The sequence below is a fragment of the Cololabis saira genome, chromosome 14 (assembly GCF_033807715.1).
Source record: "Cololabis saira isolate AMF1-May2022 chromosome 14, fColSai1.1, whole genome shotgun sequence".
NCBI lineage: Eukaryota > Metazoa > Chordata > Actinopteri > Beloniformes > Belonidae > Cololabis > Cololabis saira.
Window position 1 is genome coordinate 16,137,385 of NC_084600.1, and position 12,531 is coordinate 16,149,915.

A 12,531-nucleotide genomic window follows, 5' to 3' on the forward strand; every position below is an offset into this window, starting at 1 on the left:
ACTTTTCTGAAGCACTTTTTGATAGTGTAGTGTTAAATATGAAGAAATGCCACATGGATCAACTGTCCATATTGTTTGTTTTGTTTGTTGCGTGTGGCATCAGTGCAGGCTTGTATGACGAGATCTTTTTTTGTAAAAAACAAAACAACTAGTCTTTTAATTGGGTCCAGGCGTCCCGTTAGACGCAGACGGGAAACCTGAATCTGCTCCTCACTCATCCAGCCATGTAAAAAGAGAAAAAAAGGAAAAAAACGAAGTTTTTTTTTTTTGTTGTCGTCTTTCTAGACATTTGTTGATCAGAGTGGATGTGTAGGAACTTTTGTTTTCTTTAGGCCATTGTATTATCTGAAAAGACTTTGCCTGCCATCAGTGAAGGAGAAATGTTGCCGTTTGAATGTGTAACCCGGTCATACCATAGCGAAGCAGCATTTCCATCCGGTGTCCATGGAAACCAAATGCTTGAAACCTGATCGGTGGTTGGATGTGCTGCTGCGGCCATCTCTCCAACCGAGCTCCTTGTAGTCATGTAATATTAAGAACCTTTAACTGGGAATGTTTTGTGTTCTCACCGCGCTCTTACTGCTCGTCCTGCTATCCGGTGACATATTTGTGGATGGGACACGTTCAGGAAGCACCACTGGCTGTTTACATGCCCTAGTTGATTAGTTTAGTGCTGGCATATTGTTCTCCCTCTCTCCCTCTCTCAATGACAACAAGCAGCACATTTTCAGTGGCAGAACTGCTAATGAAGGCCGGATTAGTGTAACCATTGAACATCCAACAGGATACTGTCGTTCCAGAGAAAGGAGGGAAGAAAAAAAAAAAAAAAGGAGACCAAGCTTACAAACTGGAGGATTCGCAGCTATGTTTTGGTTTTATGCGATTGCAACTGTTACCAGAATTGTAAAATTATTGGCCGTATTATGATTTGGGAGCATTGGTTACTGGTACTTCTGGAGCTGTTGAGTTGTCGGAAGTGTGTCTGAGTTTGAAGCCGCGACGTTCAGCCCGGCAAAGGAACCAGCCCGGCGGCGGTCCGGTTCCAACAGGATTCCTGGGAAGGGTTTGTTACCGCATCTCTGGACTTCTGCAAGCCCGCCGCTCGGGGAGAATCTAGACGGTGCGTATGGCTCTGTGATGGGTATTTGTATGTTGGGGGGAACACCACCCTATAGTCAATGGTAGAAAGCATTTCTAGTGTGTATTTCCAATGAAAGTCCATTTTTACAATTTTTGTGAATGGTTCAAGGCCACTTGAGTTTAGTGCATGATTTAAAAAATTAAAAAATGGCAACAACAACAAAAAAAAAATAAAGAAATGAGAAAAACACCAAGGGAGAAGGATGACAGCCACTTCCTGTTTTAAAAGATGAAATTAGTAACAAAACCAATTACGGTGAAACATCTGAAACCTGAAAGTTTATGTACTGTGCAACAGAAGCGAACCATGGAATTTGACTAAGAATAGTGTTTGAAGATGAAGGCCTTATGTGAACTGTACATTAGTTAATAAATTAAATCTTGTAAAATTGTTGATGGTTTTCTTGTGGTGTGTGTGTGGATTTGGTTCTTTTTTTCTTTCTTTTTTCATCCATCCTTTTCTCATTTGAGAGAAAACTCCACTGCAAAAGTTAGGTTCATCCTTCTTACAGTATATTCTATTACTGTTTTGAGACTTAAGAGCTTGGTAATCAATGAGCAGATCCTCTGCTGCATGCTTAGAATAACCACCAAAACATACCTGCATATTTCTATATTGCCTCCTAGGTACAAACATCACGCAGAAATATAAATATATAGTGTATAAATGAGAGGAATAGTATTCAGCCACTGGTGCACATTATTGCGAAGCATCAATTATTCACAGCATGAGCGACGTGCGTGTCTGCGCTCCCTTGGGAGAGGCGCGGCCGTCGTGGAGATTTTCCGCCCCCTTGTGGCCAAACGGGTGTATCGCTGAGGAAGAGGTGGGCGTGTCACGTGTGACGGAGGAACCTCGTGTCGTCACGATTAAGTTCCTTTGCTGGGAGAAGCAATAAGATATTTTACATAATTAACGTGAACAAAACGTACATTTAACAAGCCCAGATATATTTTTTACATTATTAAATCACTATCAATTATGCACTATAAGTATAATAACTTATTGATATAAAGGTTATTTTAGTTATTTATATTTCTCCACAACTGCAGTTCTAAAAATACTTTTAAATATATATTTACAGAACATAACTATTTAAAAATCTCTTAAACCCATAATTTATTCAACATAACACAGATAAGAGATACCAAATGTTGACATTCAGGGATTTTCATTATCCATGAAAAATATTTGCTTATTTTTGGATTTGACAAACAAAGCGATTTTCAAAATGTTTGGATATGTGTGAAAAAGGCAAAACAAAGGAGAAAAGTACTAATATATATACTAAAAAGAAACACCTGAATGGAAAGCTCTTACAAACAGGAAGCCGCGTGTGGACATGATCCAGAAAAGCCTCCATATCCTCTGGACTAAACCTCATCTGAAATGGACTGAGGCCAAGTGTAAAACTGTTTTGTGGTCAAATGAAATACCTGAGTGCTTATTAGTGCCTGTGGAGTGGAAGGCGTGCACATCTGGACAGGAAACACCAGTGCTGAATGGTATATACAGATTTGAGAGCAACATACTGAATCCTTGCATCCTGAGCCGATGCTCAGCTGCGGTCACTGCAGAAACATGACGTAGTAGTGGAAGAGTTCAGGTGCTGAGCTGGCATGTCTGAAGGTCAAAACATTTGGTGTTTCATGAAACAAAAAAACCCAGATAAACCCAGGACTACTGAGCAGCTCTAATCTGCGTCAAACAAAAGTCAGAATCAGAAAACCTTTTCAAGGGAAAGAAGACTAAAGATCATTGTTAGATTCTCTGGTAGGCAGAGGCAGCCGGCAGAGGACGGTACATGTCTTCCTGTGCCAACGTTTTGAAACGTGTTGCTGCTGTCACGTTCAGATTTATCTGGTTGATGATGGTACATTGAAACTACAGATATCTTTTCTACGGTCAATCATGAATTAACTATTGGGTTATGTGTTTATTTACATTTCACACCCATCTCCAAGCTTTGGAGTTACTGTGATGTCATTATCTTAAGTCTTGACCAAATTTGATAAAATAACAAAATTTCTACTCAAATGTTCTTAATAGAGAACTTGAATCTTGCTTCTTTTTTCTCTGTTGTCACATTTTTTTCTTATAAGTTATTTTAGTTTTTGTGCATAATCTATATGCTTCTATCATTCAGCTCAAACTACATTTCTCTTTTTTTGTTTGTATTTAGTTCTTAAGCCTTATATTGTTTCAGTAAACATCAATGTAGAAAATAACTTTCATTATGAGAAGTGTCAGGATCTGTCAGCATCTTCTATTTTTTTCTTGCTATGTTAAGATCTCATGTCTGGAGTATTAGAGTCATCAACAAAGGTATCACTCCCACGAGAGTCTCAAAAAAGGTTTCTTTCATGTTAAAATATCAGTTTAAGTTTCATTTGAAGGAATATGTGATCACTTTTAGGATTTTTCAGGCTGCTGTGGTCTCTGGTCCTATTATCAGCAAAAATCAGCCAGAAACGTTTGAGTTCCTTCCCGATTCTTTCTCGTTCACCGCACAAATCAACCGGAATAAAACCAGCTCCCAGAGCTGTGGCTGACCTCATGACAGAGGTCAATGAGAAGGTAATGTACGTAACTATGCCCAAGATTAACAACAACAGTGATTTGATGCATTGTTTTTTTAAATATTTGTTTTACCGTTAGGAAAGAAATTTTCATGCATAGGCCTAAAATGGAAAAAATCGGCTTTTTTGTTTCTCACTAAAATGAAACTTTGACATTACAGAGTGGACAAATATATTGTGCAATAACTGTGAAATTATGGTGGGTACGGAAAGTATTCAGACCCCTTTAAATATTTACCACTTTGTTTCATTGCAGCCATTGGCTAAAATAAAAAAAGTTCATTTTATCTCTCAATGTATACTCAGCAGCCCATCTTGACAGAAAAAAACAGAAATGTAGACTTTTTTTTGCAAATGTATTAAAAAAGAAAACTAGTGATCCGCTTGGTGGCGCAGTGGGTGAAGCAAGTGGCTCTTATACTGAGGCCACAGTCCTCCTGCAGTGGTCGCAGGTTTGAATCCTGGCCTGCGCACCTTTGCTGCATGTCATCCCCATTCTCTCTCTCTACCCCCTTCCTGTTTGCAACTTGAATAAAGGACCACTAGAGGCCCCCAAAAAACTGAAATATCACCTGGTCAGAAGTATTCAGACCCTTTGCTGTGATGCTCATTTAACTCACATGCCGTCCATTTCTTCTGATCCTCCTTGAGAAGGTTCTGCTCCTTCATCGGAGTCCAGATGTGTTTAATTAAACTGATTGGACTTGATTAGGAAAGACACACACCTGATTATATAAGACCTTACAGCTCACACTGCATGTCAGAGCATTCAGAATCATGAGGTCGAAGGAACTGCCCAAGGAGCTCAGAGAGAGAATTGTGGCAAGGCACAGATCTGGCCAAGGTTACAAAATAATATCTGCAGCACTCAAGGTTCCCAAAGAGCGCAGTGGCCACCATAATCCTTAAATGGAAGAAGTTTGGGACGACCAGAACTCTTCCTGGACCTGGCCGTCCAGAGTAATCGTGGGAGAAGAGCCCAAAAATCACTGTGGCTGAGATGCAGTGAGGAGATGTGATCACTGCAGCCCTCCACTAGTCAGGGCTTTACGGCAGAGTGGTCCGACGGAAGCAAGACATATGAAAGTCTGCATAGAGTTAGCCAAAAAACCCAGGAATGACTCCCAGACAATATTCTGTGGTTTGATGAGACCAAGACTAAACTTTTTGGCCCTAATTCTAAGTGTGGAGAAAAAGCAGGCAGTGCTCATCACCCGCCCAATACAATCCCAACAGTGAAACATGGTGGTGGCAGCATCATGCTATGGGGGGGTGTCAGCTGCAGGGACAGGATGACTGGTTGCAATTGGAGGAAAGATGAATGCAAGTACAGAGATATCCTGGCAGAAAACCTCTTCTAGGGTGCTCAGGACCTCAGACTGGACCGAAGGTTCACCTTACAGCAAGACAATGACCCTAAAGCACACAGCTAAAATAACGGCTTGGGAACAGCTCTGGGACCAATCTTGACCGGCCCAGACAGAGTCCTGACCTAAACCCAACTGAGCATCTCCGGAGAGATTTGGAAATGACTGTCCACCAACATTCACCATCCAACCCGACAGAACTGGAGAGGATCTGTGAGGAAGAACGGCAGTGGATCCCTGTCAAATCTGACAGGTGAGTCCCGCCTCCTTTCAACATCAGCTGGTAAATGGCCGGTCACACACACCATCTTGTGACTCTGATGAAGGTGAAAGGAATCGCTGAAACATGTCAGGTATTTAAAAAACCTGAATATTATTGTCTGACAAAGAATAATCAGCAAATTAACTTTTTTGATTTTAGCAAATAGCTGCAATGAAACAAAGAAGGAAACATGTAAAGGGGTCTGAATACTTTCTGTACCCACTGTAAATACTGCGGTTTTATTTCGGTCGCAGTAGACTCATGAATAAGAGTATGTTTGTATGTGTTTATGTAGTTATTGTTTATTTTTATTTTTTATGTTGTATGTCTTGCTATTAGGTCTAGAGCCTGTAATAAAGTTTATATAATACTTGGAATACTGACCCTTAAAAAATAAATAAATAAATAAATAAATAATCCACAGACCCACAACATGTATTATATGAAAAATATCTAGTCTTATGTTTGTTTTTTTTCTATAAAAATAGTGACATCATATAATCAAATAGGCATTTAAATGATTAGGAGAATTGAAATAAATAAATATTTGGTAGTTTTTATTGGTTTTATTTTAATTTATTACTATTTTTAACTCGCATCTACAGTATCCGTCATTTTTCAAATAGCAGTTTTTTGTAATGACCTGAAGTAACCTTCACATCTGACACTGGAAAGAGTACGAACAATGCATAAAATTAAAATGAAAAAATTTGATCAGGGCTGATTTGATCGAAAGATTTCTGCAAAAGAAAAAAAGTGTTATTCTGGTAATCATCATATGTTTATTTATCTTTTTATCTTCAGTCCGTACCAAAATATTGCCGCCGATTGCCTGTTAATTCAATATGAATATTAATTGAGACAACTTTAGTGGAGTTGGAAACAGACCTGTTGAAAAGGACAGAAGCCGGGACTATGAAAGATAGCTTTATTGCACAAGGTGTTAGAATGATCTTTTTAGTTTTTGCTTCCTTTTCATAGAAAATGTACCTTTGAACACAAGCAATTGCTGTAACAAGCAACTCAAACAAATGTTTGGGATACCCTCAACATTTTTTTTTTCTTTTAAAGATTTTGATTTTCATACATATTTTCCATCAATGTTTCCCTTTTAGCAGGCATGCAATGACTTTTTCTGAGGATGAACAAAATACAAAATAATGAGAATAAAAAAAGTAATTAGGACAAATGACGACATCAAAATACTTTTTAAAAAAAGAATAAAAATTCAACAAATTAGTATCAAAAAACATGTGGGGAAAGAAAAACGTTTTTGCCCATTTTAGAAGTGAAATATCTTGATTTCGTCTCTAATTTGAACCTGGGGGGTTCAACCCTGATGTGTCCCCTGATTTACTCTGACGAAAATAGCTCTTCATACAAAACTGTGTTTTATGTACAAGACTTAATCTATAAACAACACTGACAAAGGTACAGGTGATGGATCTATCATGGTTAGGGTGGTGAACTTTAACTTCAATTTATCTGAACGGGGGGGAATGACCGGAGTCCACATGATTCTGGTTAACGGACAGACTCCAGTCCCGTATGTACACGATCCAATAGTAATAGTAGTTTGAGTGACCAAAAGAGCTACGAGTCCCTGATTTCACTTGGCCGAGCTAGTTCACGACACAGGCCGCATAGCTTTGTACTGTTTGAGCCCTGAAAACAAAAATGTGACGAAACCCCAAACAAATCAAAGTGAATGGAAGAAATCAAAAATCCCGAGATGAACAGATTCCCCGCCCCAAACAAACAAATGGACAAGCAAACAGAGCAAATGGGTAAACAAAATATAAACCACCAAACACTATTGTGGGAATGCGTGCAAAGGGCATTCCAATAGGTTCTCGTGTCAATGTACAAGAGCGCGAAAGGGCCGATGAGATAACGAGAGCGGGACATTTACAGTACTTCATACAGGACAACAACAAAGATATCCATTCAGTGAACATCGTGTAATTTGCAAACTGAACTCCCTGACATAGAACATCTCTCAACGTTAAATAATTGAACCTCACTCATCATCACGGCCGGTCGTTCCTTCAGCCGGGCGTCATGATTCGGGGATCCTCTGACACGCTGATTTGGCTTCTGAATATGTATTTTTACCAATCACCCGGGCTCACGGCGAGCTACAGGAAACCTTAGAGCCCACATCCTCATCAGCAGACTTAAACATCACAGACTTTCAGATTGTTTCCATCAAACACACACGACGGCAACGGCGCTAGACGGCGTTTGTGCTGCCCCTTCTCAACTCCTCCTCTAGCTGGCTCACCTACAGCAACACGCACGATATCCCACATATATACACTAAACATTTCACTTCTGCAGAACGTTTCACATTTCTCTTTCTTATTCTTTTACTTTATTGATTGAGCGATTGTCTTGTTCCTTAAAATTTGACTTTAACAGTAATTGCTGTATATACTATCACCATATCATATTTGTCATAATTTCCCTTAAATGTCAATAATATACCTACATAGAAATATATACGTAAATTCTTTATAGTACCAAACATTCTCTATTTTTTAATGTTCAGTGGGGTTGCAGTGATGTGATTTGAAGAGTTAAGATACTGTTCAGCTGCGCAGGGATGTGGTGGAGAAGACTGGTGTCGTTGATGGTTTATTGATCGCGGGAAGGGAACCTTAATCGTTACTATTTCACCATTAAATGAGAATCTTGCCAATAACAATTTTGGGACTTTTTAAAATACACAAAGAAGTTGAGAGATACAGTAAGAATAGATAACTTAACTAGAAGTCTTGCAAACTAACAATAATAAACCATGGAGGACAGTATGTGTGTGCGTTCATGAGGGGCGGGGCGGCCATGCAGCTTCACGCTGGCCACCGTCGTCTTCGTCGACATGAACACAGAGCTTTTAGGTCCTCAGTTGTAGTCTGTATTTTTTTTTTTTTTTTTGCACATGGCCACAGAAATGACTTCCTGTGTCTTTCTGCGGGTCACCTGCAGTAACTGAGAGGAGCTGAGCACCAGCCGGCTGGAACTGTTAGTTAGTTGGAGTTAGTAGGTCTTTGATAGAGGGGGGAGGGGGGGGGCTTTCCCAGGGAAAATTAGACAGGAAACTGGGCAGTTCATTAGTTTAGTTTAAAGAAAGACCCCCATTCTGGCCCTGATTGGTGCAGGCCTGGCTCAAGGGGTGGGGCAGCAGTGAGTCTGGACTACACCAGTGTGTACGACTTGGAGTAGGCCCCTACGCTCTGTTTCTGTAGCCGCCCCAGCGCAGAGGAGCTGCTCTCGAGCAGCGAGTCTCTGGAGCCCCCCACTTTGTTACTGCTGGCGGGGTTGCTGCCCGTGCTGGAGGTGGAGGCCGTGGCGGCGGCGTTGGAGCTGGGCATGGTGAGAGTCCTCTGGGGCAGGGTGGCGGTGCCCGAGCTCGCGCCCAGACTGCTCAGCCCAGAGTGGCCCAGCGTCAGGGCCTGCTGCTTGCAGGGGTCCAGAGTCTTGTGACGGCCCTGGGTGTGGTACGCCCGCTGCGTCAGGCTGCGGATCGAGGCTTCCCGCGGCGGCACGGCTGGGCACGGGTCGTGCAGCTCCCCCTGCTTGCGGAAGAACGGGTCTGTCTTCATGTAGAGGGGAAGGTTGCAGAATTCACCTGGGGAGAGAAACACGCAAGAATCAGGGCTAAAGTTTGTTTCTTAAATACAAATGGCCTGTTTATCATTTTGATCCAGAGAAAAGTTTCCTTACAGGTGATATATACGCGGCCTTATAGTCAGTACTGGAGTTGAGGGGGGATGAGGGGGGATGGCATCCCCCCTGAAATAAAAATGGTCCAACTCATCCCCCCTGTAAAACTGCCATCCCCCATGTCCATCCCTTATGTCATTTCATCAATGAATGTGGTTTTACTGCTATTTCAACATTTAGAGTCATCACCAGAAAAATAACACCAGAAAAATAACTTATTTGACAAATTTCACCTGTTTCAAGTAAATTTTCACTTAAAATAAGTAGGAAAATCTGCCAGTGGGACAAGATTTATCTTCTCATTACAAGCAAAAAAAATCCTGTTCCACTGGCAGATTTTTCTACTTATTTTAAGTGAAAATCTACTTGAAACAGGTGAAAATTTTTGTTTTTTCCAGTGATGAGTCTTGTTTTAAGTGTAATGAGATTTTTTTACTAAAATGAGACAGTTTAACTAGAAATAAGACAAATATTCTTGTTAAGATTTTGAGTTTTTGCAGTGATCCATTTTACTTATCCTGTGAAGCACAGAGGCATATTGATAAGTTCAGAAAACTTATCATTATTATCATTATTATGTTTTTTAATTGTTGTGTTTTGATGTATTTGATGTAAACCCAGTGGATATTTAAAGCTTACAGAAGGCTGCATTTAATTTAGCTGCTATGTCATTCCTGCAGTATTTCTGCAGGTGTTTTGGTCAGTGCTATTATTTGTAATATATTATTTGTAATCAGCACAAATTATCTGTCCCCATATGATAAAATCCACCATCCCCCCTGATTTCTTTTTACAACTCGAGTACTGCTTATAGTTTCATCAATAATGCTATTAAGATTTAGGGCGACATTTGGCTTGACGTGAGCTGCTGTTTCAAAAGAACGGGCTATGCTTGTAAATATGTTTGCTTTTCTTGAAGGCTGGAGGAAACATGGTCATCCATTAACTCTGGATCATCATCCAGCCTCCTCATCTGGTAAATACTACTAGATGATGCTTTGGCGAGGCTGCGAGGATCCTTGGAGTTAGTTTTGGCTAGGATTTACCTCAGAACAACTACTACTGGTTGGTGTCCCAGACTGTCTGGCTGCAGCAAGAGTCCTGATGAAGATTAGCACCTGAGCGTACTTCTCTTCTGGATGTCTTCACCTGACATTTGTGGAAGATTGTGAGGAGTGACATTACTGGATGTTTAATGTTCTGATAGCTGAAGGTTTTGTCTTAGTTACCAATTAATGTTGTGATAATATTCCTGGCAAAAGCTGGTTAACGAACTCTGAACTCCTCATCTCCTGAGTTTCTTCTTATGCTTGAGTAGGATGGAGGATTTCATTGAAGCGAAGGATAAGCAATCTGCTGGGTTCCTCACACTGGCTATTCTTTATGAATTGTCATCACGTGACTGAAGTTTGTACTGATTTGGATTATGAGTTAAGATGAACTGGACTGAACTGGAATTACATTTTGACTGGGTTGAATTCTGCCTACCGGACTGTATTTAACTTCGAGCTGAGTGATTTCTGTGTAAAGTGCTTCAAGATGACTTTATTTTAAATTGCTGTCTGAACATAAAAGTGATAAAACAATATTTTAACAAGCATGTTTAAAACTGCAGATTTCATAATGATGTTGGGGGTAAGGTGTGAGGGAGTAGAACGAGCAGAGAGCTGAGCTGGGTCTGTATTTATACGGGGTCGTGGACACACATATTTGTACTGAGCATATAATGAAAAGGTGTTACTTTATGATGTCAGTTGTCAACAGAATTGACAGACATTTACCTATAGATAAATTGGACCCCTGCACACTACGAGCATTTTTCAGAGTTGGAGTTCTTCAATGTTGGGAAGCATATATTTGTTTTATAAAAAGCAAATAAAAAACTTAAAAAGGTAATTTTTTTATTTGATGTGTGGCTTAATTGTATATATATGTACACTGTTGCCCATAAAGTTGGAATAATGTTGTTTTCAGAAACAGTCCTCCTTTAATTCCTCTTTTAATTTACAATCATGTCGTGACATCAAGATAAAAAATTCCTTATTATAACTTTATAGGCACAGTGATAATCAAAGTATCTTATCAGATTCATGTCTCAATGAGGCATGGCTCTAGAAGATTACTATACAAATCCCCTGCGGAAAGTATTTTAACAATTATTTTTGATTCAAAAATACAGTATTTGATTTTGATACAAGCAGAAACTGCTGTATGTTGTAGTTTATTTTGATAGACTTAAAAAATAAGGGTTTTTTGGTATTTTATTTTGAAATGTTTCCTTCTGTCCATCCTTCAGCAACAGTAACTTAGGACAGGAACCAAAGCCACAAATGAAGTCTTGAAAACAGCTCATGGATAGTTACGTCTCACAATGTGAGCCTTTCTTTTAACAGAGGCGTCTTATTACTGCGGTTTCTGCACTGCTATTTATCCTACTTCAGTTTTGAATTTACAGAGTATATTTATATCTGCATGTGTATTTGTAGGGTGCACTGATACAACAAGGAAAAGTTCCCCTTAAGGTAACTTACTTGGAAATAACCCAACCTCTGATTCTGATTTGTGTTTGGTCAGTTAGAGAAAGAAACACTTGCAACTTCATGAATAAGCAGATTTAAACCAAGCTGGAAGTGTCAAGGTGTGAAATTTTGTACATTCAAACTTTAACTTTAATAGTTTTTATTTGATTCTCCAGATTTGGTCATAATAAAACATCCTCCATCTTTAACTCCTTCTTAAGTCCTCCTAACCAATATCTAGACGTTATTATAATAACTAAGCTTTTATCATTAATGTCAGTAATCCCCATGTTTTAGGTGTGGTTTACATATTTATGTGATAAAATAGTTCATAATGAAATATTTAAAATACATTCCACATTAACTCACATCACTTTGTCCTCTTGATCGTATCATATGTTTGAATGATTTCCATCCCAGCATGCACCACAAAGACGCACCGATAAACGCTGGCTACATGAAATCCCTACTTGTGGTTCAGCTGTCAGATATTAGCGATGGTTCCTCCGAAGGAGCAGAATATGTCGTGTATTTTAGTTGTTTCAGAGAGGAAACACGTACTTTTGTTGGCGCGGTGGGGAATGGGCACAGCCACATTTTTGCCGCGGTCGTAGTCCTGCGGTTTGGGTGGGGAGGCGGTGAAGCGGCAGATGCCCGGTTCAGACGGCGTGCTCAGGGAGGTCATGCTGTCTGCCGGGTCGTTGGTACCGGTGGTCATCTGGTCGGACGAGCTGTCGGAGATGAAGCATTCTGTGATGGTGAACTTGGCGTGCTGCAGGTGCTCCTCCAGCTTGGCGTGCTCGTAGGCGCGAGCCAGCTCCTCGTAGGTGGAAGAGGCACTCTCGGTCGACACCATGCTGTTCCGACCCTTATCTGGAAGAAATAAGAAGCAAACGAGATTGAGGAAACATTTTCTTCTGCTGCTTGCAAAATGGAA

General features: G+C 40.2%; 1 protein-coding gene across 1 annotated transcript in view; it reads right to left on the minus strand.

Moving 5' to 3' along the window:
• Positions 1–6,278: 6,278 nt before the first annotated feature.
• LOC133459715 (cell adhesion molecule DSCAML1-like) overlaps positions 6,279–12,531 on the minus strand; it is a 69,767-nt gene continuing 63,514 nt past the window's right edge. The window contains 2 exon segments of the mRNA XM_061739935.1: positions 6,279–8,980; positions 12,156–12,467. Of these exon segments, the coding sequence (XP_061595919.1) occupies positions 8,547–8,980; positions 12,156–12,467 (746 nt within the window). The 3' untranslated portion in view covers positions 6,279–8,546.